General features: G+C 39.0%; 1 protein-coding gene across 1 annotated transcript; it reads left to right on the top strand.

Moving 5' to 3' along the window:
- Positions 1–78: 78 nt before the first annotated feature.
- Positions 79–24,932, top strand: ST13 (ST13 Hsp70 interacting protein). The gene is made up of 12 exons (XM_021552894.3): positions 79–249; positions 4,823–4,880; positions 6,082–6,151; positions 6,256–6,326; positions 6,818–6,884; positions 7,454–7,538; positions 9,979–10,089; positions 11,370–11,472; positions 14,726–14,842; positions 15,517–15,580; positions 16,702–16,796; positions 20,614–24,932. Exons 1-12 carry the CDS (start codon positions 140–142, stop codon positions 20,740–20,742), a joined length of 1,080 nt encoding a protein of 359 aa, XP_021408569.1. The 5' UTR covers positions 79–139; the 3' UTR covers positions 20,743–24,932.
- The last annotated feature ends 1,757 nt before the right edge of the window (positions 24,933–26,689 follow it).

Here is a 26,689-nt window from a genome sequence, read left to right as displayed (position 1 = left end):
ATTTGGCACGGGCGGAGTCAGTGGTGGTGGGCGGCACCAGACCAGTTGTGGGCGGGGGCTCCGGCGGGCGGGGCGGGCTGGAAGGTTCCGCGGCGGGTGGGCGGGGGAACGAGCGCGCCTGGGCCGCCGCCGTGCCGCCATGGACTCGCGCAAGCTGAGTGAGCTGCGGGCCTTCGTCCGGCTGTGCAAGCAGAACCCTGGCCTGCTGCACAGCCCGGAGCTCGCCTTCCTCCGCGAGTGGGTGGAGAGGTCGGTCCCGGGCCGCGGGGGGAGGCGGCGGCGAGGGGCGAGGGGCGAGGGGTGTTGTGGCGCGGGAGCGGTGAGGGGAGGGGGTGTGCCTGCTGAGCGCGTGCCGGCGCGCGCGCGCGCCGCGTGCCCGGGCCGGGGGGCGCGCCGCCTCGCCCCCGCGGGTCCGGCCCGCGCTGCGGCCTTCCCGCCCTCTCCCCCGCTTCCCGCTGGGAATGCTCCTGGCGCCTTAAAAACGTCTGCTCGTTTTTTGTTTTGTTTCGTTAACTCTGGCTGTGCCCGCTGCAAAAAGCCTGCCCCCCGGCCATCTCAATGGCTCAGCTTTCCAGCCTGGAAAGCCCCAGAGTAATACTTACCGAGCTAATTCTCGCATTACGCAGCAGAGTTGGCTAGCCTGTCTTAAAAAGGAACCGAGTTTGTGGGGAGGTGAGTGACGTTGACTTACATCCTGGTACCCAAAAGCATAAAATACCTGGCAGCTACAATTCCTGTCCGAAACGTGGTTTGCGCTTTGAAGTTTAATGTCTCAAAGGTATTCTCCGCTCCCTGTGAGCCATTTGGGTACCTGCTGTTCACGCTGCACATGCTCTGTGTGAGCGGGGCCTGCCGTAACAGGTGCTTCCCAAATAAAAATTCTCTTTGGGTTCCACCCTGAGAGCTCTGAAGCACGAGGCTGGAAGGGTTGGGATTCTTTGCTGCTGACTGAGAACCCCACAGAACCCCTGGGTTCAGCTATGGTGCCTCTGCTTGGCTTTTATGGCTGCTGTGCTAAAGAACTCTTGAGAAGTGAGGGACATACTTTCAGGTGCACGTGTTAAGCAAAGAGAATTTAAAAGATTTTTATCTAGTGACAAACTGGGATTTGTTTTAGAAAATTTTTGTTAAATACCAGGATTTTGTATGTATAGATAAATATAAACCTACATATATAGAGAGAAGTAAACACTGACATTTCACAATATGTCCTATAATGAAAACGGCTACAATGAAATGTTTATTCGTGGTCTTTTTTCAGTGATATTTAAATTTTTTATGCATCTGAATAATTCTGTGGTTGTAAAACCACTGGTATTTAGTTGAACTTGCCTTTATAGTACTGACAGTAGATATGCTTCTGCCTAGGAAGGAGATTGTTATCTGTCTCATCCTACTGCAGGTCTTTATTCCTTTTGGTATTGCATAAAATACTTTGGTGCCTTACCCTAGGCTTCTTCCAGTACTTCTGTTGCATAAATCTGAAGGTGTGGACAGGCTACTGTAAGAGGGAGGGGAAGAACTCTCACTTCTTCTTGCCTAAGAAAGTGTTAGGGAATGGAAAGAGGACTATCTGACTTTCTCTATGTTAATGGGAAGGGCTTTAAATTCCAGATTAATTTTTAAAATTTGTATTTGGTGCTTGTCTTATAAATACAGTAATTACATTTAGAGCCATGGAATGTTTTTTACATGTAAAATCTTCACTGAATGTTTTTATCTCAAAAGTTTAAAAATTCAGAGGTCCAGAGTAGAACCTCTTCCAGCACTCTCAAATTTTCTGGTTTTCTTAACATATTTAAGTTAAATATTTGCCTAAGAGATACACTTGGATGGTGGTTGTGGTACCCAAATTACACTTACTATGCAAAATTGTCTGGAATTCTGGTGGGGTTGCCTCTGCCTTTACATAGGAGTGTTGTGTGCAGTAGAACTGTTAAGTGCATTATAGGGCCTGATCATTATTTTGAAACTGCTTCAAACTGCATGGCCTGCCTTCAGGTGGGAATAAACTCAAGAATTCTTATATCTCTGTCTGGCTTACCTGACTTAATCTGAAAGACATAGGTTTGTTTGCCTAGGTAGTGTTATAAGTGATTAGAATAATGACTAAATTATACTAAAATCCATAATTATTTTTTTAACTAAAATTCTGCTAATTGCTTTGATTTATTTTTTCCTTAAACCTAGTGATTCTAATTTAAATTTTGCTAACTACTCATGAAACCAGAATGGGGATGCTTTATTTCTTATTAGCTTTTAATTTTGCATCAGTAACCTTAAGTCTTACCTGTTTTCATTCACTTGTTGTTTTCTAACCCTTATTCTGCCTAGCTGCTGTATTTAATTTCTATATCGATGCTCTTTGTAGAGAAAGCATTGGGTAGTGTGTGAGTGTGCTTGGAAAGTGTTTTGACATTCCTTTTATCAAGCCCATTTTTTCATAATTGCATAAAAATACAAATGTTTTACTTGAATTATTGTGAAATGAGTCATGAAAGGAAACATGTTGCAAAACTCTGCAATTGAACAAAGAAACAATAGCAGTCCTTAAAAATAAACTACAGAATCCCTAATTGATGAATAAGGCTTTTTGCCTTTTTTGTTGTTTTGTTCAAATAGGTTTTTACCCTTTTGAATTAATGGTAATCCGATTTCTCTCTAAAGATAATTTTGCTGTCAGTAATAAAAGTGGTTGCAGAAATCACATTTGCAGTTCTTTCAACTAGTCATAAATGTGACACTTCTCATGGTCCTGATGAGTGGAAATAGGCAGTCACTGTTGCAATGGAGTCCTGACTACTCCCAGTTGTTACTGGCATCACACACTAAACTCTTTGTGTGTCTTGTGTGTGTTTGTGCTTTTTCTACAGCTCAGTACCTGCCTTTCCCTACAAAAGTGTCTTGTGTTTCCATATACTGCTGAGGTTTAATACATTGCAAACATTGCATATATTTCTGCTGTGTATTCCAACATTGTTATCAAATACTGGGCTAAGAGATTTTAGAGTAACTTTCTTTTGAATTATTCTGGGATTATAACTGTAGTTTAAATAGATATTACTATACCAGAATAGCAAGAATATTTTCATTTGCTGTGAGTGAAACTGTTTAGCCTTGGTAGTTCATGAAATAGCATGTTATACAACATGCATGTATGTTAGTAAACATTTCTCAAACTGAACTAAACTTTCATAGTTTTTGGAGGGATATGAAGAGAACAGAGGAGACTGACTCAGTTGTTTCAGTCATGAAGTGATTTAAGGTTTCAGACTCCAAATCAGCTAATACCATGGATATTAGCTATTAGCTCTGTTAAAATGCTTTGTAATTTGTAGTTTCCTTTATGCAGAAGAAAAGTTCCAAGGCTTCCCTAGATGGTTGCTGTAGTCCTCTCCTTGGTTTTTAGAGACTTAATAGAGTTATGTGTTCTATTGTCAGCTTACGAGGGCAAAAATTTAGGAGGAACAGTTAGTCCATGTTCCATGTTTTCTGCCTGGCTGGACAATGATTTCTGAGACTGCAGTTGTTTAGTCCTGGCAGTATAAATTTGATTAAGTAATGTCAGCATCCCAGGGACACAGAGATTGTTGCAATAGCTTCAGAACATGCTGGTGTTTGTCACTTGTTGGGGTTTTGTTGGTTGGATGATTCGTTGTTTTTGGGTTTTTTTAGCAATTTTTCCTTGTAAATGAGAAGCACTTTAGTGCTGTTTGCTTGCCTTTCACTGCAGGGCCTTGTGCCAGGACCTGTCAATCCTGTCAATTCCTTCTCCAACTCCTTCTACCTTTTTTCCCCCAGTTCATACCTATCCCTGTCCTATTCTGCCTCATTCAGGTTTGTTTTCAGCCAGTTTGAGGCCTGACTCTGAGGTGCTGCTGACAGGAGGGAGGAAAGAGGGGAGAATTAACTGCTGTAGCTTGATTTAAGAAGTTATAATGGAATACAGTTTTTTGTGGCACTAATTCCTGAGAGCAGATAGTCCTACATACTTCCAATTCCTTCTGCCCAGCCCTGTTTACTCACCTCCTTCTCCTCTCCCTTGTATCCCATCTAACCAGTTGTGTGAGACTCCAAGGAGTTGGTTGTTGAGTTCATGGAAACATTTTTCTTGAAAACCATTGGTAGGTGGAAATGTGGGGCAGGGGATGCCTCAAAATGGTATTCCTTGTGGCATGCTGTCATAGATATGATTAAGTGTTCTATCTAACAGCTGGAGAATTCAGCATCTGCTTATTCCTGGCTGCTAATCAAAGTCGATAGCATGTGGAAGTTTATTTTATATTGACAGAATGCTGTCTGCACCAAGTTTGCTCCTTAACTGTGGTGAAGGAGAGGCAGAAATACTGCAGTATGTAAGAGAAATTATATTTTTTTCTAGGCAGCAGGGTTTTTTTTTAATTGCATAGGTATTTTAGGCTGTTGTCTCTAATTGTTTGACCTCTGTTAAAAATTAATTATGGATATTATAGATATTATTAAAGTTATAATATCTAGTTTTGATTCAAACATAAGTTACATTTAAAGGAGAAAATCCATTTGAGCCAAGAAGCAGCTTCTGCTTGTGGGAAAGGCTGGGTGGGTGAAGGGTGATGCGAGTGAGTACGAGTCTCAAAGGAGTTGTACAGCAGTGTGTATTGCACTACACTGAGAAAAGTGTGGGGGATATGTACTCTATTGGCTGCTTGGACAGTGAAATGGATCATCATGTTTTGTGTTACAACAAAAGCTGAGATTACCAGGATTTGAATCAATAAAATACATGCCACTATTTTGATAATCTTACAGTTTTGTTTTGTCTTTTCTCTGTTTTGCTGAAAAGTATGGGAGGCACAATACCGCCTGCTCCAGCCAATGTCTCCACGGAGGAGACAAGTAAGGTGAGATATGAAGAATTTGTCACTGAAAATTGATGCTGGCAAAATTACTGAGAAGCAGAAGGGGAAAATTGCTGTCAGTTTTCACTCAGATGGGGGAATGAATGTGAGAGTTCAGTCTGAACCCTGCCCATTGTGTGGTTTAGATGACTTGTTACAGATGGCTTCCTAGTTCATTTCAAGTGTTATCATGCTCCATTTCCCTAATCCTGAATGCCTGATGTTCTCTGCAATGCAAATGCCATACAGAGTCTTGATTTCTTTTTTTATGTTTGTTTTGTCTGTTTAGAAACCATTTCTCTAGTCATTAGTGGGTTTTAGTATAATCTTTTAATGAGAAAAAGTGTTAACGAGCATGATAACTAATGAAGTGATCAGTGGAACTATGAAAATTTTAAGGCAGTATTGTGGAACATGGCTTTTGATGATTTATTTTAAAGGAGAAAATAAATTTGCCTTGTAGATGTTTATATCAGGATTTTTTCAAGTTTGAGATACTTTGGAAAAAATATATTTTTAAAATTTTTTTTTAACAAGACACCAGATGCTGGAATTCCTGGCCAGTTAGAGCAATATAAAGGGATTGTGTGTATGTACTGAGTATAGTTGTGACAAGGCAAGTATAAAGACAAGCGGCTTGTATCTGATAATAGGTTGTGCTAAGTTATGGGATTCAGGTGAAATTTAGTTAGAAGTCGATAAAACATTTTAAATTTCTGGAAAAATTTTCTATGTAGAAGTGGCAACCATCTCAGACCCTGGCAAATGAAAACAATATTTAAATCATTGTCATCAGTTTAGCAGTTCCCTGATAAAGGACATTAGCTTAATGGTATTAAATGGAGAGAATTTTTGATCCAGAGAACATGTGAGGGAAGGCAGGAAGATTGGAAGAGTTGGTTAGTAATCACAGCAATACTGGATCTGAATTGGATATTATTTGGATTATTTGGTTTTGGTTATTGAATTACAAAACTTGAAGGACCAGCTTTACCAATAATAGAAGTTCATGAGTCTAGACTGGGGCTCTGAAATAATTTCATACATTATAGGCTTAATCTGAGAGGAGGGGAAAAGTGATTAGTATCTTAAATAGTTCAGCTGTACTGCAATTTGATTTTTCTTAGACATTTTTATTTTATGGGATTGGAAATAGAGCATTGGTCAGAAATAATGTGTGCTTACAAATATGTGTGTCTCTCAGGCCAAGGCAGAGGAACACCCAGAGGAGCCGGTTAAATCATCTGAACCAGAAAGTGAAGAGAGCGACTTAGGTGAGGAAAATAGTGACTTGATTGCATTTTGCCAATCTGAAAATTATTCTGAAAATCATGTCTTTGTAGATGGAGCTTAGTTGTGCTTTTGGTTTTTCCCTCAGAAATTGATAATGAGGGAGTGATTGAACCGGACAATGATGACCCTCAAGAAATGGGAGATGAAAATGTGGAGGTAAGCAAGTTTTCAGTGTGGCAGTAGGAAAGATAGGAGGTTTGAGTGTAATCAAGGATAGCAGCTGAGGGAGGATGAATACTCTATTATCTGTGTAACCAGCTGTTGTTATGCCTCTTTTTCTTCTAAACAGAAAACGTACTGGCTTAAAAATCATTATTTTCTTTTTCAAGGTTAGAGTCAATCAAAAAGTTCTATGGATGATCGGGCCAGAAAATGCTGAAGAAATTTATCAAAACACCCATGCAAACTAGATATGTAGTTATTCACCTTAGCTTTAAAGTGTTTTATAGCTAAAAATACAAGCTGAAAGCAAAGGTTTTGTGGGTTTTTTGAACTATGATTTCAACGCAAATTAAAATTGAGATTCCAGAATTGGACAATTGAAGCACTTTCTTCTTTGGCGAGGTCTTAGTGTGATAATTCTGGGCTGTATTCTACAGCTTTTGAGGTTTTGTGTGTGGTTTTTTTTTTTTTTTTTTTTTTGTTAGGTAACTGAAGAGATGGCGGATCAAGCTAATGAAAAGAAGATTGAAGCAATAAATGCTCTCAGTGAAGGTGATAAATTGCATTTTAGTACTTATTCAAGGACATTTGTTTTGGTTCTCCTCTTGCAAAAAAGAAGGTGAATATCTTGGACCATTTTGAATCCTTTTGAGGAGGAGGAAACATACTTCTTGTTGACTACCCAAAACTATCTAGAACTTGAAAGCTTCTTCAAGTACTGTTTTTCCAATGTAGCCATAGTTTAGGGAAAAGTGGGAGGGGCAATGAGGTACTACAGCATTTTAATTACAAATTAATTATAGTAATTCCCTCCATATTATGATTAGTGTCTCTAGTGGTTTGACTTAATGCAGTGAAAAGGTGTATAGTAAAGATGTGAGATTCTATTTGATTGCATTCAAAGTTAAATATACAAATTTAACTGTGAAAATATCTTCTCAAGCATTAATTACTAAGTTTGTACTTCAGTAACATAGCAAGATGGAGAAGGTGATTTTTCTTTGTTGATAATCTTCTATCTAAGAAGTGTCTAGGCACGTAACTCTGTGTAAGGCAGGTCTGTGAATTCAGATGTAATTTCATTACATAATCATTGAAACTGCACTGATTCTTATATTTAGGGGACCTTCAGAAGGCTGTTGACTTGTTCACAGATGCTATCAAGCTGAACCCTTGTTTGGCCATCTTGTATGCCAAGAGGGCAAGGTGAGTCATAACCTAGTGATTTATGTTTCTGTCTTTTCTGTTATTTTCCTTAAGGAGCCTAAATATAAGGCAACTTGAGGATCTGTGTAAACTTCAACCACAGGAGGGAAAGGGAAGTGTTAATTTCTCTTCCATTTGTCTCACTAGAATTGCTGGAGCAGCCATATAAAGAATCTTGGTAAAAGAGTAAATAACAGGATGGTGTTCCAAAATGCATTGTGGTAATATTAAGGACACTTTCCAGGAGACACCCTGACAGTCATGCTCACACTCCCTAAGTTGGGACTGAAGCACCCTTGCAGCTATACCCCTAACACTCAGTCAGATGAGGTTTCCTTACAGTCTTGACCCTGGATTTCCCACAGCAGACTCTCAGACGTCTGGATCCTTAAAATAATTTAATAATGGTGCAATAACAAATCAGCATCTCAAGCTGATGCCTCTGAGGAGGGATTCTAAACAAAGAAAGTGCTGAGCTTTTATACCTTCACAGTCTGTGCATATGAAAGTCTGAGGTCATGGGCTTCTGCTTTGTCTGAGTGTCCAGTCACCTGGCTGGGCCACAGGTCCCTGTGCAAAGGTTGACACCAGTTCTTGCCTGGGGCTCTCAACACCTGGCGTCCAGTCTTCAGCTGACACTGCAGCTACACATGGAGTATTCCTGCACTGAAAGTATTCCTCAACAATAGTGCTTTTGGTATGTTGAGGTAGAATAATGCTGGGTTACAAACAATTGTAAAATCTGAAGTGTATTATGGGATTAAGATGATGAGTGAAGTGATACTCTGTTTAGATTCAAACTTAGTTAAGAATCCTGTGAATTCTCTCCCTGTTGTACCTGCTAAATGAATTTGTTAGTAGACCAGGTTCTGTTCAACAGTTGTATGTTTGAGCAGGACATGTCTGTATCTTTGCCCATTCTCTACCCACTGTACTGCTCCTTACATCTACCAGACTGCAGATGATGCATTGGGAACTTTCTAAATTCATACCACACAAACATCTTTATCTTTCTGATTCTTCAGGAAGGCTTGTATGGGTTGCAGAAGCAATTTTTTTTTCTGTTCTTACACAAAGGACCACCAATCATGGATGATACGATAATTTAGTGGATCTTTCCCATAGCAATTTTATTCAAAGAGAACATAAACTTTCATAAGATTAATTAGTGTCCTTTATATGTGATACAAAATACTGTTCCATTGTAATACATCTTGACTGGTACTTGCCTTGCTGTTTTTTTCCTTTCTATATCAAAGTTTTTGCATGTAACACCACTTGTGTACCTTAATACACTTTGCTGTTGCCATCATAGCAGTATGTTCAAAATCTCTTCGTGTCCTATTTTCTCAGGACTGGGTGTAGCAATGAAAAATAAGAATGTTAGGTGAAGTTTTAAAGTTTCCTTAATTTGATGTGTTGTAGAAAGAAATTAATAATATATTACAATAGCATAAAGCTTGCCATGCTGATCAAGTGCTAGGAGTAATCCAGCACTGGGTTCTGGGGGGGTATGTATCTTTGAGAGACTAGGGGCTTTGTGGAGACAGCAGCATTGCAATGACTCTCATTGATGAGGAGTAGCTTTGGGACACTTCCCTGACACCCTGTCCACCTTTTTGTTCCTAGAAGACAATTTGTGACTTCGTGTTTGCTTTATAAGAAGCCTTAATAATAAAGTTACTTACAGGAATTGTTGACAAACTTTTCAAATACATGTAAAAGGAAGATGTAGAATTAGATGTAGAAGTTCTGGCCTAGAATATATTGAATACTTTTGTCAATTCAGGACTGTTTTTCAGTGTTTCTTTAATAGATTTTTAGTTTTAATTACTTGAACCTCCTAAAGTACCACTCTAGTAGTTAGTCTGATATGCTTGTGTGATGTAAAATTTTCAGTTTTTACATTTAACTGACAAGGGATTTGGGCTTCTTGCTGAGTTTGTGTTTGTTTCACTGCTTTTGATTTTGATGACTCATGTCCTACCTCCTTTTCCTCATGACTCTAGCTGTTGATCCTTGTAGTCTGTGTAACTCCTCATGCTTTCTTTCTGTCACTGTGTTAAAGACTGTGCAATGTGGTATGCAGAATATTGTTGTTTTGTTCAAATTGCTAGTTGCCACAGACCCCAAGCACCATGGGACTGAACTGCCCTTTGCATTTATGTATCTTCTTGTCTGCACTGAAGTTACTCTTGCTGGCAAGGCTTGAGTCTGAACAATGAATCTTTTCAGTTCTTGCTCATGAGTCACCTACAGTGCTGGGAGGGTGAGACTAAATTTTAGCGACTTTGTTATCTATGCTACTATGAAATCTTTGAACTCAGCTCTTCAACTGCATTATCTCACTAGCTTGCCTTTTAGTCATCCGAAATAATTTCCAGCTTAAGTTAGTAACTTGGTATTTCAATATGTATGATAAATGTTCTTGTTCCCACAGTGTTTTTGTGAAACTACAGAAGCCAAATGCTGCCATTAGAGATTGTGACAGAGCCATCAAGATTAATCCTGACTCGGCACAGACCTATAAATGGAGGGGGAAAGCACATAGGTAATGAACTGCACCTGTACTTGATATTGTCTTTACTTGGGGAGAATAGTTTTGTTCACACATTCTCTCCTTCTCTGTGCCTCTGAACTGTTTGTCTTGTACCGGAGAGCAGTAGCTGTGAGCCAAGAAACCATTGTGCTTAGAGAATAGAAAGGATGATGGTGATTTATTGATGGCAATTTATGAGTAGTTCTCCTGTTACTGTTTCCCCTCCACTCACCCTCTCTCTCCATCTCTGTCTCTGTCTCTCTCTCTCTCATCTTCTAATGGCTTACTGCTTTTTTGAATAACATTTTCTAATTATTTGGTAAAGATAGTGAGATCTATGACTGCTTGTTTTATTTCTTTGGAGGTCTTTTGTTTTCACTTAGTTTGTTGGGATTTTTTTACTGACCTATAATTCTTGAACATTTCTCTGCTGTCCTTTTCCCTTAGACCCAGGGCTCTTCTACAGAGTAAGTTGAAATGCCTGGTTATTAGGGAATCATTTATTGCAATCGAGAAAGTTATTAAGCAAACAATGTAATTATTTAAAATGCTGTTAGGCAAGCCACTAACTATAGTTCAACTTTTCTTAAAATAGCAATAAATCAAGATAAAAGGTGACAATTCTTATGGCTTATATAAACATAGAAAAAGTAAATGCTAATATGACTTAAAAAAAAACACCTTAGTGTTTATAGAATAGTTTGTTAGTGTCTGCAGTTTTAATTTACAGTGTGAAGCTTGAGAGTGGGAAGACTGGAGAATAGTTTGAATTAATACCTGTCTGTGAGCAGAAGTGCTTTCACCATTTAGTAATACCACCATTTGCTTTAATTTTTAATTGTCAAGATTCCATATAAATTAATAGTAAAGAAATGTGCACAGAGGCTTACATGACCACTTTAATTAAAATCTCGTGCATCCAGTCCTGAGGTTTGAGTGCTGAGTAAGAGGGTCCACTTAAGCCTGAGGTGGTAGTAGTGCATCGTGTACATAAAAAAGCTACAGTACCCTTCTCCCTGTTGTATCATTCTTTATAGCAGACAGTGACATAATCTCACAGACAGTATTTTACTCATTTTTCTTCAAGAAAAAGTTACTGTAAGGATATGAAGCAAGCAAGCATCCTCTAACAGTATTGTAGTGTGCAGCTTAGAGGAATCACCATAATTCTTAAACTTCTGTAAGTCCTTGTAGCTCAAGGTAAAATTTCTGAGTGATGCATGGTTAAATGTTTTGAAGAGTTGCAAGTGTTCAGTTTTCTCTTCTGACTGTTGATGTCTTCTGACTTCCAGACTTCTTGGTCACTGGGAGGAGGCTGCTCATGATCTTGCATTAGCTTGTAAATTGGATTATGATGAAGATGCAAGTGCCATGCTGAAGGAGGTGCAGCCAAGAGTAAGTGGGGAGGAATGTTGGAGGTCTTTCCTGGATTTGTCTGAGTGACACAGCTGTTTCCATATTCTTCAACAGGCATTATCTGGAAGAAATGTATTCATATGTCTTCCAACACTTCAGATTGAGTTTATAAATACTTCTTTACTGTCTTTAGAAACAAATGTTTATGGCTGTGTATAGAGAAATTGAATGTATGGGACTGGGCATGTAACAGAAATATGAAACACATTAATTTTTAAAATTTTAACAGAGGAATCTGAAGCAGTTGAAGTTTGCCAGGTATTTTAGCATCTAGACTAAAAACCTTCTGAAAAACCAGAGATAGATGGTAACTGATTTTTTTCCCAAGATATTTCTGAGCTGATCAAACCTTTGACCTTAAGCACATTTTCCAAAGGAAGAATTTTGCTGTGGTTTGTACTTTCATTAGTCAGCCCCATGAGGGCAGCCTCAGCTCTGCACAACTGATTTTCAGCTGTTCTCCCCTGGCTGACCCCAGCAATCTTCTAAGGAGAAACTTCTGTAAGAGTACTGATAGCAGGCTTTCGTTTTCCATGTTTTTGTGTGTTCCTTTGAAGTGATTGAGACACCACAGATGGCAGCTTTTTCATTGTGTTGGATTTATATAGGAAGTTTAGGGGAAGGTGGAGATTGCAAGTCTGGCCTCTTGTAAGGAGAGACCTGAGGCTGCCCCTGTGTCAGAGGGAGCCAATGCCAGCTGGTGCCAAACCTGAGAGAGTCAGTGATGCCAGTGGTGCTTCTGTGATATTTAAGAAAGGGTTAAAAAATACAGTGTAACAGCTGTGAGAAGGAATGCAGTAAAGAAGAAAAATATGAGAGAAGCACCCCCTCAGAGACACCAAGATCAGTGAAGAAGGAAGTGGGAGGTGTGCTAGGCATGGGAGTAGAGATTCCCCTGCAACCAATGGAGAAGGTCACGGTTACGCAGTTTGTCCTTCTTGAGCCCATGGAGATCCACAGTGGGGCAGATCTACCCTGCAGCCCGTGGAGGATCGCATGACAGAGGAAGTGAACCTGCCCTGAAGAAAGCTGCAGCTCATGGAGAGTCCCCTGGAGCAGGTTCCTGGCAGAAACTTCAGCCTGTGTAGAGAAGCCTGCACAGAAGCTGTTTTTGTGGCAGGAGCTGCAGCTCATGGGGGACCCATGGGGGATCAGTGTGTTGTTTAAGCACTGTACCTTATGGGGAGAACCACACTGGAGCAGTTTGTGAAGAACTGTATCCTGTGGGGCAGATATGCTGGGGCAGGAAAAAGGTGTGAAAAGGGAGGAGTGGCAGAAATACAGTGTTATAAACTGATGATGGCCTCCATCCCACTGTGCTCTTCAGGGCTGAAGTGGGGCAAATGAAACAGTAAAGCTGAGCTTCGGGAAGAAGGTGGCTTTAATTTTGTCTTTGTTTCTCATCACCCTGCTCCATTTTTAACGGGTAATAAATTTAATGAATCCTCCCTAGGTTGAGTCTGTTTTGCCCATGATGGTAGTGGGCGAGTGATGTCTTTATCTCAAGCCAAGAGCTTCTCCATCTTATTTTCTCTTCCCATCCTGTTGAGGAGGGGGCAGTGAGAGAGTGGCTTAGTGAGCATCTGGCAGCCAGTCAAGCTTAAACCCCTAGATGCATAAACATTCCTGTGTCTAAGGAAAAGCTAAAAGCTTTTTCTGCCATGTCTTTGCTGTCTCCAGTAAAATGACAATGGTAACCATTTTACAACCTACTAGTCTTCTGTTTTGGAGACTATTGATCTGTGGTTAATGTAATTAGGTCTTAGGTCTCAACTGGTTTTCATAACAAGTAATACTTAATGCTTGGCTGGGGGGGAACCTTTCCCAGTTAATCTGCCTGAGCACAGAAACAGCAGAGTGAGTCCATGTGATACATTGATGTGTAGTTGCTAACTGCATGGGAATTTGTGTATGTAGCTCTAGGAAAAACATAGGATCTTTTCATGGGTGATTTTTAAAATCTTTAGTAACTGAAAATTATGCATTCATCTAATTTACTCACTTCAAGCTTTCCTAGGATTTTTTACATTGTAGCACTTTCAGCTAAAAGTCTAAGTCAAATTCTAAAAACATTTAGTTCATTTTGAGAAATATTTAGAAATAACAAAAATCTAAAATTTGGAATCTATTTATGTTTTATTAAAAAGAAAACAACACTTACCCCTCTCTTAATGAGCAAAGGCTCATTAAGATGTCAATGATGATCAAATATCAATGATGTCTGGATCTGATAGCAGGTACTGCATTTACTCCCTATCAATCCTGCTGCTTCCAGTGTGCTTTCTCTGGCAGATGTACTTCAGGAATAATGTAGTATGGAATTAGTATCTCCTAACTAAAATAAGTTGTATCAAGTTTCTGCTACTTAAAAAGCAATTTTTTCCTTTAAAGAATAAGTGTATTTGTCTAAAAGAATACAAGAGTATCTATTGTCTAAGTAGGATCTTTGTTCTTGCACCTGGGTTTTGCTATGTGTTTTTTAGTTACAGGAATGTTACAGAGTAACCATCATACACTATTTCTGAACTCATGAGACATTTTTACAATTATTTATAAGGATATCTTCTGTTTCGAGGAAACCAGTGCTGCCCTTAATTCCGTTGTTTTAAGGAACCCTGAGTGAGGAACCTCGGGAAGTTCATTGCAAATTCTTCCCTCACTGGGACTGTAGACTTAATAATTTGAGGGAAAAGTTAGGGCTGGTGGGGAGGAAGTTTGCTTCTTTTTACTTTCTTGGTTTGATTGAGGAATTATTTGGTCTGCTTGTGTTGGTCTGTACGTGCTGTAGAGGTATCTGAAACAGCGATAACACTATCTAGAATGTATGTGTGTGCGTGCAGTGGGAATTTTGTTTCCTATTGTGCCCTTTTCCAGGGCAGTTGCTCATTTTAGCCCCATAGAAATCAACATTTCAGCATAAAATAATAAAGGGATATGGAATAATAACATGTTCAAATTCTAGTGATGATTCAAGTCCTAAAACTACTGCAGAAACATATATTAGACTGCATATTCTGGTGAATTCAGTCAGGATTGAGTTGACATGAATGACTGCCATGGGAAAGAAGTAGCAAATGGCTCCTGAAACAAAGAGGCTTTTAGGATGCAAAATCAGATCTTAGTTTTAAGAACTGGTAGAATTAATTGGTTATGCTTACATGTATTTTGTACTGAAATACATTGTGTGAGATGCTAGAAATGTATAGGAACTCCTGGTCTTCGATTGTGACAGGCTCAGAAAATTGCAGAACATCGACGAAAGTATGAGCGGAAGCGTGAAGAAAAGGAAATCAAGGAAAGAATGGAAAGAGTGAAGAAGGCACGGGAGGAGCATGAGAAGGCACAAAGGGTGAATATTCAGGTTTTAGTATTTCTTAATAACTTGTTGAGTGTTAATTTTGGTTAAAATTAATTACAGAGGGGGAAAAAAATACTGTAAAGGTAAATTTTAAATTTTAGAGAGTTAGTTTCTTTCTTGGTTACTTAACCAATAATGAAATCTGGAGAAGAGGGCATTTGAGTTCATCTGGTTTTATTGCTTGTGACAAAAACAGTCTCTGGAATCTCTACTAATGCTGTATTTCAAGATATCAGTTATTGTATGACTGTTCCAGAATAGTTTTCACTTAAAGTCATTATGTATCCCAAAGTGGGATGGGAGGTTTTGAATTAAGAATAATACTTCTCTTCCTCAATTCCTGGCGCAGTTTGCTTGCCTTTTTTTTTTTAGTGCTTTAATGATGTATTTTAATATGTGTGGGGTGGGAGTTCTAAAATCATACACTTCTTATTCAGTAGAACCATACCCTGCATAACTAACCTGCAAACATGTGCAAAATTGAGAACAGACACAGCAATTTCTTGTCAGTGGTTCTGAAGACAGTAGAGTGCTTTGTTTCTTGTGATAGCATATCTGCCTGAAACAGTCTCAGCTGTTTTTTTTTTCTCCTAAACCCAGCTGAGCAGTAGAAAACAGGCTGCAGTTCCATTGTTTTGTGTGGAATGATATGCTTTCATCTGCAGGAGGAAGAAGCAAGACGACAGGCAGGAGGAGCTCAGTTTGGTGGCTTCCCAGGTGGCTTCCCAGGTATTTTATTTTTAAGCACAAATACTTGAGGTAGAGTCAGCTGTTGTTTCCATATGGAGTATTTTAGCTGCAATTTTTATAGCATTTGTTCTCAAGACAGAGAGAGAAAATCGTACATGAAGTTTAGAACTTGTATACAAATAACTTTTGGAGCACTGGTGGTAAGAGGGATGGGATTCTTTCTCTTTAAGAGGATTTGTGCTGTGCAGCAAATAGAGAGAAGACAGAAATCAATGGTTGAAGGATAACAGAATGAAAGGATTTAGGTCTGGGAAGATAAAAGAAGCAGACTTTGCTCGATAATGTGTTTAAAAATGAGTATAAAAATGTTTTCTAAATTACTCAGGGTGCCTTGAATCTATTTAAGAACAACATTTTTAAAGTTGAAAATTTGGATTGAACATGAGGGAAATCTGTTGTTAATAGAATAGTTTTTTAAAGGAGGTAGTGCAGATTGCCTTATAGAAAAGTTATCCTTGACAGCTTCACAAAAGTCAGGCTTTTCATGTTATACAATGAACTGGGGAGAAAAAAAAGTGCTGATGCTCTTGAACATTAAGATGTAGTTGAGAGTTGAGATAGGCTCTGTGTGTGCTCCAACTGGATCAGCAGCTGGATAGAGAACATATGTGTCATCCTCAGCACAGCTGGGGAAGCTGCAGAATAAGGATTCCATAAGAGAACCTCAAGCATTTTGTATCAGGGATGGTTTTTTTGGGCAATTTTGTTGGCGTTTTTCGCCATTGGTGGCACAATTTTTCAAAAACTAAAGTTCTGCCAAATGCGGAACATGCCTGGGACATAATACTGTGCTGCTTCTGCCCTAAATTGTTCACCCCAGGCATTCAAACTTCTGAGCTTGAGACCTACCTAATTTTAGTTAACCAGGAAAAGAACTGTTCTTATTACAAGGCTCCTATTCAATTGGGTTAAAAACTTGGATGAAATGAGATGTAGGTCTTAACAGAAAGGGAAGGTGAAGACACTGCTTTCTATTGAGTGGGCCAGCTGTAGCCATATGAAAGATATGGCTTTAGAGATGTGGCAAGGACAGTAAGTCTTGATCTCAGTGAGTATAATTACAGTATGAGTTGAACATTTTTCTTGTGTTGGATTTTCAGGTGGCTTTCCTGGGGCTGGAGGCATGCCAGGAATGGCAGGTATGCCAGGTCTCAATGAGATTCTCAGTGATCCAGAAGTCCTTGCGGCCATGCAGGTGAGTATTTGTTAAAGTCAAAGCTACACGTTCTGAATGAGAGAAGAACAGCACCTATGAGCCTCAGGGGAGGAAGGAAGATGCTTATTTCTGTTGTAAAATTTTTACTGATGTGTGTGACACCAGACTGTCTGGATTAAATGTTAGCTGTTTTGCAAACTAATGGAAGCTTAATTAAAGATGACACACAAACCCTGCCCGCCGTCTATGATACGCAAAACTGTGTGCTATACGCAGTTGTCATCTCTTGAGAAGGTCTCTCAAATGGTCCTTTTCCACACATTATAACTCACTTCCTCATTTTTTGAATTCACACACTTTGTAGAGGGATAATTATGCACAAACAAAAAAAATTGTAATATTTTTCTTACACAATGTATTATAATATTGTGATGAGAATTGCCTTTCTCTTAGGAGATTAAATGTTTGAGGTTTTGCCAGACACAAAGTATTATTAGAATAGCTCTTCATCTGGCATTTTTTGAAATCATATTCAGAAAGCTTACTTCCCTGCTGGGCTTGATTAATTGCTCAGTGTCATAACTACTTCTGCTCAGAAGTATTTCAACAGATTAAAGGGAACATGTCTGACAACACCATTTTTAAGGGCAGGTGGGCTAGAAAAGGTCAAAGCTATGTAGTTACATTTGCATTCTAATATGATCAAGTACAGAACTGTCTTCTTTCTTTTTCCTGGATTGCCATGATTAGACTTACATATTGTCCTCAGCTCATTGAAGTAAAGGCATCACGAAGGAAGCTTATTCAGTATGCCCTGGAATCACAAAAAAATCATCACTTTCCATGCAAAAGTTCATGGGTTTGTTCCCTTAATGGCTACTGATGTTGGAAAACACCCCTTTGCTTAGGCTGCCACAGTCAGCACTGTTGGCTTGCATGCAAACGATGCAGAAAGGGCCCTTGACTTGTAGCTATCTTCCTTACTTGGCTACTTCCTGCTGTAACACTGGAGTTTGTGATGAGAGGTTGCTGAAAACAATGTTGAGGTGCAGCTAAATACTAAGTGCTTTTCACATACCTCTAAGAAAACTCCATTGCATGTTGATTACATATGCCCCAGCATAGGGTAGGACTCTAGCAAGAATGTGTGTTGACAAGCGTCTTCTGATAATGCAGGCAGGCTTTAGCTATCTAGATATGCTTTATTTGAGCTTGATCTATGTATACACTGCTACCTTTTCCTAAAATGTCCAACTCTGCTTTCTGGTCTTTTCTGAATTGGCCATGTAAGACAGTAGTTTCTACTTCTTGGCATCTGCCTAGTGCAGCTATGGAATATGTTGATGGATAATGTAAGCTGGCAGCTATTATGAGGTTAAAAAAAAAGTCTGAACATACTGAATCACACAAGTCACTCCAAAATAGCTTTGTAACTGCTAGTCTGTAGAGGCTTTTCATTGTGAGGAGTTAATGCCAAAATGGGAGTATTTTAAGAGTAAAGGCCACTACCTCAGTCTTCAATAATTTTGGAGACTATTCTCCATGAATTAACACTGAAATGTGCCCGAGTCTTGTAAGATCTCAGTAAACCTGACAACTGTGGGTGCCTGAATACAAGCCAGATTAAACTGATTTTACTGTTAACTTCATCTTGTCATCCATAGATGCAACCAAAGAACTAGATATGGTTGTTTGTGGACATGTTTAGGGGAGTTATTGCTTGTCATTGGCATAAATCTTACCTGGTCTAGGTGACCCTGCCTGGGCAGGGGTGTTGGCCTAGATGATCTCCAGAGGTCCCTTCCAACCCTAACAATTTTAGTGTGTGTTATTTTACTGTTTTGTCTGTCTGGAGGGTTGTCTAGTACTTAATATTTTGCATATACAAGTGCTTTCTCTAGACATTTGCATTTTGGAGTCAAGTCAAAGTTCTTTTATAAGGAATTATGTGTGAGATAACCCTATGGATTCCTTATTTGACATGTAGCCACATGTTTGACACAGACTTCATGTTAAGTTGGGAAAAAAATAACGCCCTTTCTTGGAAGTATTCTTTTTCCTTCTGCAACTAAAGCAGAAGCATTAGAAAACTGAATGTCTCCCTAGTACTATTAATAGAATGGCTACCATTCCACCTTATGCACTAAACATTTCCCTACAGAAATGCTGATATCCTCAGTCTTACACTTTATTTTGATAATATTCCTCATCACTGTCAAACCTTGGATGTTATTAACACTCTCTAAGGTTGAGAGCTTCCAGGGAGTCATGGAAGTAAAGAATAATTTACTTGCTGTGAATTTATAGGAAAGTGAAACACATAGCATAAAACTGGATATTTAACATTAATTTAGGAGTGCTTTGACATAAACTAGTGACTAAGATTACTCTCCTTTTTGTTCCAGATTGATATATAAGTGAAACCACAGACTTAACAACATGACAGTCTTTATAGTCATATGCCCTATTTTGAAATCAATTCTAGAAGTCTGAAATTGTGAAAGTCTGCCTTTTTTTCTTTGCATGGGAATCCTGTAAAGTGGAGAGAATGTATTTAATCTCTCTTTTCTGAACTTCAGCATTCTATTTTCCATATAGTTTGGAGATTATCTTTTGTGAGGGAGACAACACATTTGTAAATCCTCCCATAAGACTGGGTTCTTCATTCCCAATGTGTATAAAAAATATGACTGAGGTGTGTGGGTGCTTTCAGTAGAGTCCACACCTACCAAATGCAATTTAGGATCAGACTTGTTCAATTGCTTTGGACTGAGTTTGATGCTAGAATAGATATGGGATGGTGTTATTGTAGCAGAGACAGCTCTGACCACACTGGTTGTGTTGTGATGGTTTCCAAAGAACAAGCCTGCTGTAGCAATGGCTTAGAAGTCTAGGAAGCAGTGTGTCTTTTGGTGAAAATACTTAAATGTCCTAGAAAGAACAGCAAATGAAATTACAGCTAACATCTGTGATTTGTATTGAACATAATAAACTGCTTACACTTTTGTTGAATTAAAGGAAATTGGAATTTTTTTTTGTAGATACTGCTTATAATGGAAACAGTTTTCCAGACTAAGATGTAAAATTGTTACATACAGAGTCATTATGTTCAAAACATACACAGGTAAAACAAGTAAAACCAGTTCGAGTTTGGTGGAGGCCAGAGGTATACTAGAAGTAGGGGAAAAAGGTATTAATGCTTCTCATACTAAATAGAGAAGATGGAATTATTTTTTTTTGGGCACTGAATATTGAATATGTGGATGTATTTATCAACTGCAACGTAATAGTGTGATAAGAGAGATCAAGGTTCTTTTCCAAATATGAATTCTCAGCGGAGGTGAGGAATTACTGAGATGTATTTTAAAAGCCAAACATTGCCACATTGTCTGCTTGCAACCCAACAGTTTCAAGCTTCTGCTTCTAGAGTAAAAAAATGAGAAAAGGATGAGAATCAACTGTTGCTCAGAGTAGAGTTATCCTACCATGCATGCTAGACACATCAAACTCCTACCTCCTTCAAAATGCATTTGAAAGATGGCTGAACAGAAGTAATACAGTAGGTGTGGCTGTGTTTTATAGCTCCTGTTCTGGGAAAACAGAAGTCTTATCTGATCCCCTTTCTCATACACTGAACTATTAGTGTAACAAGTTCAATAATGACTCTGGTGTTTAGTGACACAGCTTTAACAGCATGCACTGTATTATTGGGTTGTCTTTAGGGAATTCTTGCCAGAAGTCTAACATAGTCTTGTCATATAAAAGCTGAGCAAGACTAGATTCATGTGGAACTACATAATCACTTTTGTAGAGTTGTTTTACAAATGCCCTTATTTTTTTTCTTTTTGTCCTACAGGATCCAGAAGTTATGGTTGCATTCCAAGATGTTGCCCAGAACCCAGCAAATATGTCCAAGTACCAGAGCAATCCCAAGGTCATGAATCTTATCAGTAAATTGTCTGCCAAATTTGGCAGTAAACCATAAAATCCCTGGTTTTTAAAAATCATATCTGAATGGCAAGGATTGGATTTGGCTAACCAGTGTTGCAATAAAATAAACCATTTTACCTCTGATCTTCTTAAGAAGAGAAATGGGGTGTTCTAAGGAGAACTGCTCTCTAGCCCCAGGTATTGACTTTATTCAATTATTAGTTTGTAGAACTCAAATTATATTCAGATGACCTAATTTTCAAGCATCTCTTCTTGTCCAACAGTTGCAACCTTTAATTGTAAGTATTACAGACAGTTTTCTCTGAATGAACATACTTATAAGAAATTGTAGTATTCCAGGAATATAAGATAAAAACATGCTATTTTTTTTTTATTGCTGTCGCTGAGAAAAGGGGAAAGAACTTTAACAACTGAAGTCTGTCTTAAGCCCCTTAGGACAGAAAAATAGCAAAGGTAGGACAAGTCTGAAGAATTAACTGGATAAAGGAATTATCTGCAAATACAACTTTTTTTTTAATGGGTGATAAACTTTTTACAGGTATTATCAGTATAATCAGGCTAGCTAGTTACACACTGGAACTTCTGGCAGTACTGCAAATACTATACAATTTTGATCACCACAACTGTGCAGCAAAGGTACAATTCTACCCTTTGTGCAATCTAGCATGAAGTACATATTGCTGAGGCCACATATGTTTTGTTACTTGTTCAGTTCTTGTCCAGCACCTTTATGTAACATTTTATTTATCAGTCTGGTTATGGGAAAGCAGCTTCCTGTCTGTGCTTGTGCTCTTGTCCTTTCCCCGTTGGCAAGCCCTCTGCTGGTTGCACTCACCCTTCCTTGTGGCCATGCTTACCAGGTTGCATCTATTTAGAAACTTTAGGGAAGGAATCTTGTTCCCATCACTACCTCTGTCCCTCTGAATGCAGGCCATCCAGAACATGTACATGCAGAGTTACAGATCGGTGAAGGGGAGAATACCCAACAAAATTGCACCTCTGGGTTCTGAATCCGTTTGGGTTCTTACATGCTCACTGATTAAAATTTCACGGTCAAAGTCCTGCTGTCTCTGTAGTGGTGATGACTCTTTCTTCACCACATTCTGTAGTCTTCCGTCTTTTCTTGTAGCCTCTTGTTTAAAAAAAAAAAAAAAATCTGTTGTTGTGGTTTCATACCTCCATGGTTTTGAGGCTTGTGATATGGAGGAAAAGGTGAAGTAATTGGCACAGACAGGGCATTTTTCTAGCACATGCATTTGTCAGCATGGGTATCTTTGAAGTAGTGTCTGTCCTGATGATTTTCAGTGGATTTGGCTACCAATAAAGACAGTTGTTGCTTCTGTTTGTCTTGGCTAAAACATCTTTATGTGGAAAAAAATGACCATAGTTACCTGTTCACTGCTTGAATTTCAAGGTTTGTGTTACTCTTTTGTAATTCTGTATCTTGAGCCATAACTGATGTTACCATTTTTAAACAAATCTGGTTGATGTAGGAACTCAACAGCAGTTGCAAAAAAGTAAATTTCCAAATGCTTTTTCTCCTACTAGTGACCCTGCGCAATGAAATGTGAATCTTTTTGCTTAAGAAATACAGTTCTGAATACTTCTCTTATCCTTTAAAAATAAAGTATGGTTTTGAAAAACACAGCTTTTTGGGTTTGTGTAACTTTCTGATAAAAACTGTTCTGCTTAAATTAAATGTGGAAGTGCTTTATTCAAACTGTATATATAACTTGTGTTTTAAATGGGAACAGAATGCCTAAGGGCTCATCTTCATGACCGAATGAACTCAAATTACAATTGTGTGTTGCTGTGTGCATGGTTTTTGGTCATAGTCTTGATCTCCTATTCCCAAGAAGAGATATTTGAAGTAGGTCACCTCTCAATATAGGCTAAATCTTGACTTCTGCATTCAGGCTAGTGCATATGTGTTGTGCACAAATTAGAGTATCTTGAATATAGATTTATTCCCTACAGTTTCCTGTTATTCCAACTTGGCTGTTTGTGTCTGTCTTCCCATTAGTAGTCAAAAGTAGAAAGTTACTCCTACCGAATAGAAATGGTCATATCTGTGTCCTGCCTGCTTGCTTACACATCAGTTTCCCTTACTGAGAGTTGATTGATTCTATAAAAGTATTCTCTCATTTTGATGTTGGCTTTAGCAGTTTAGCTGAATTCTTGTTCTTTGGTAATACACATCCTATGACTCCCTCGGTGTGTGAGCTTATTTGGTTTTAGTGTTACTCAGTAAGTAAATGGATGAGCTGTCTGGACCTCATCTCACTTCCCCGATTTGGTGTGTGGACATCTAAGCAGCTAAACTGATTTGAACAGAAGTAAAAATGCAGAAAGCTAAGACAGGAAGTTTCAAATGTGGGATGTAAATAGCTAAATTAGGAAGTTGTCATTTTCATTGGTCTCTCCTGTATTTACTGGCAGGTCCTTCAGGTTATTTGTTCTGTTGGAGCATTGAGTAGGGGTGGTTGTTTTAAGTGCAGTGGCAATAATGAGCTCTGCTGGCAGTTTGCCTCTGAAAGCTGCAAGAGCATATTGATATCAGCTGGGACAGAGTGCTGCCAGTCCTACCCCTGGCTCAGGTGTGCCTTCCTGCTTGTGCACAAGACCTGTACTGTGTTGTTTGGCTGATCCCATGCCCAGATTCAATGACCCAGGCTGCCCAGGAGTACAGTGATGCACCTGCAGTTGACTGGTAGCAGAGGATCATAGCCTTGTTTCTGTGTGAGTCCCAATGACTTGACTGTCCTCTCTGGTTCAGTTGCTGCCCCAAGGGAAAGCAAGTGTCAGCTCAATTGTCACATCCAGGCTATTCTAGTTCACAGGGAGTCCATTTGCATAGTAACATGTAAAATGCGAAGCTTGGTGTCTTTACCATAATTTTTTGTTGGTTGGTAATTCATTGTTGGTACTTGTTGAGGTGGCTTGGTTTGTCTTTCTGGGAAGGCAGTGACTAGATGAGCAGGGGCCAGACTCAAAGTTGGATCAAGGCAGATGGGACAAAGCTAGGTAGAGCAATGATAAGCCGGAGGAAAATGGGTCAATGAGTATTAAAAAGCCACGTAAAGGTAAAATCATGTTACAGAAACAGCTTTTTGCAAGTACTATATGTTTTTCTTGTGTGTGACTTTCAGGGCTTTTGCACAAAGCTCATACAAGCCACACTTTTGCATATGCCTGTACATCCCTCTTCTGTGATATGGAAGATGAAATAAGATAGTTACGGGAGCTTGTGGCACTGCTGTCCAAGCATAATCCTTCACCTATATGGATGGGAGATTCCAGACATAGCCAGGGGGAGCTGGAGCCAAGTTAGCCTTGGCATGTACCTTCCCGTGGATCATGGCGTGCTGCTGACTGCAAGTGTTTGGAGCCTCTTTGAAATCCCTCAGGGCAGGTAGGCTGAGGGTTGCTAGTGGCCGAGGCTGGAGGGTTATGTCCTGTTTGCTCCAGGGCAGTCTGACCTGGCTGTTACTGGTACTGACAAGGATTGGTAACATGGAGCTGGAGGGTGGCTCACTAGGAAAACAGCATCTGATGCCTAGAGAATGGCATATTCTGTGAAACATTCAGAGCTCTGCGGAGGTGGGCCTCACCCTTGCTTCGCACATGATGGAGTGAGGGCAGCATTGTAAGAAAGTAATTCTGGATTTCCAAAGAGCTGAAGTGGAGTAAAAAATGGTGGTATCCAATCAAATGCAGACACCTCCATGTTATGTACCACAAGACAAATCATAGGAGGTCAGTAGTGATCCAAGAAAATGCAAATACAGAGGAAGCAGGAACAGTTTTAATGTGGCAAATAAATGAAGCAGATCAGGTGGTTGCTGGTAGATCTGTACTGTGGAGCAGGAAAAATTCAAGTGACTGGGCTACAAGTCACTGATCACCTTGTGAATCAAAACTTGGGTACGTCCTACTCACTTGATGTGACCCCCACAAACAGGAACTTCATGTAAAACAAACCTTTCCTTGTCCCTACTGACTGGAGGTCCTGAGGTCCCATAGCATGTAAATACTTAGGACTCGTCTGTAAATCTGAATCTTGATGACTAACCAAATCCAGATATTCATTTGTAATTTTGCTAACAGATTGTTACTACTGTATATGTCTGCTGTACAAACACACTTTTGAAAGTTGTATCCCAGATGTATGATCTCAGACAAGCTTGAGATCTTATCCATAAATAAATAAATGTATTTGCAGAATGTGTTGTGTCTCTTTTTGTTAAGTGGGTTACATCTTTGGCACTTTAGTTGTTGCAGAAGAGTTTTTTTTTAATTATAAACATTTATTTCAGAGGCTACAAGGAATGTAAGTTGCTACTGTATGTGAAGAAACATGAATGATTACAGGCAGTTTATCTTCGAATTTTGTTTTGATGTACAGCAGCTGCAGCAGTCCAGATGGTACACATAATTTTTATGGAACAGAAGTATTCAGAAAAACAAGGTACTTATTACTAAATGTAAAGTAAGTAACAAGGAGGTGAGGTCTAAAGCAGGTAATAGTGAATTGAATTCAATTATTGAATCATCTAGTTTTCTAACACACACTGGTGGATAAGAGTTGTAGAAATTAGTTGAATTTGCATTTCACGTTTCAGAAGGAAAAATGTCATAGCTGATACCATGTAACAACCAGCACAGTGTTCAATAAAACTAGCTTTTAAATGGGCTGAAGGTACAAGGTTTTTAGGAAATCATCAAAAATAGATGGAAAAATATCAAAGTACTGTATTGAGAGTTAAGTGTCTGAGCTGCTGCCAGCTGCACTACCTCTCATTAGAGAAAATTTTGATGTTTAGGCACTACTGTCTAGCTCTTATTTGGAAGAAATTCGTGTTTACTTATTACTAAATTACTTAGTCTGTGTAAAACTAAAGGTAGCTGAGGGACATTTGGTCTAGTTAGGCTGAGCAAGTACCACGATAGGAGATTAAATATAATAATGGCAAATGCAAGTAACTTAAAAGAATTCCAACTTTTTTTTATATTCCTGGACCTAGATGAAGTGCATAGGGAACATTCTGCATCATTGCAGAGGCTCAGTCAAAATTAGTTTATGCAAAGTTCACATACACATGTGTTTTTGAATACATCTGTGATTACAATGCTTGCCTCTGGAAGAGGCTGGTTTTACCTTGGCCTTAATACTTAAGCCTGATTTTGACAAGTTGGTGTGATCAAATTGCTCTATTTAATTAAATCAAATTGTCAACACACGCAATCTCATTTCTTAATTTCTAGTTGCTTTTATCTTTGATGTACTGGGAGTATGATCCAGTTTATCCACCTTCTCTGAGAGATAAAGTTTTGCAACAGATTCAGAAAGTAATTTTGAAAGTAGTAATTAAATTCTGTCATTCTGTCTTGACATGTTTGGACTAATGAATTTAATTTCTGGGAAAAAAAAATAAAGGAGATATGTATTTCTATTTTTTTTTAAACTAATGTTAGAATGAGGAGAGTACTAGGGTAGAAATAGTTTAAGTTCAGAGCTCATTCTTTACTTGGAAAAGTAGGACACAGTTCAGAGGGAGTAAGTTTGACCTCTGGAGTCACCAACAGTATCTTTATTCCTTGTCATGAATCAGAAAAAAAGTTTAGGTGAGCCAAAGAAAATCCATCAAGAGTAAAGTTTCTCAAGATTTATTACCTCCTAGTACAGGCACCTACAAAATTTCATAAGCAAGAAATAACAAAGATGTAGTTCATGTACAGAGAATATGTTTGTACTTGTTGTTGCTTAATTTATTTCACTTCTTCCAGGCCTTCCAGTAGAATTGACAGATGTGAGAGAAGGTAGGTGGTTTGGGCCGTCTGTCCTTCCTTAAACCCCACTTGTGCATGTTATGTGTTTGCCTGGAAACTCGCATTTGCAGCATTTATGTGAAGACCTTAATGCCATGTCTTCAGGAAACCTTTTATGTAGATAGGTTTATGCAGGGTTTTTGGTACCTGCC

This window comes from Lonchura striata, chromosome 5 (assembly GCF_046129695.1).
Source record: "Lonchura striata isolate bLonStr1 chromosome 5, bLonStr1.mat, whole genome shotgun sequence".
Classification (NCBI taxonomy): domain Eukaryota; kingdom Metazoa; phylum Chordata; class Aves; order Passeriformes; family Estrildidae; genus Lonchura; species Lonchura striata.
The sequence above is the reverse complement of the archived record's forward strand: the minus strand, read 5'-3'. Positions and strand labels throughout refer to the sequence as shown.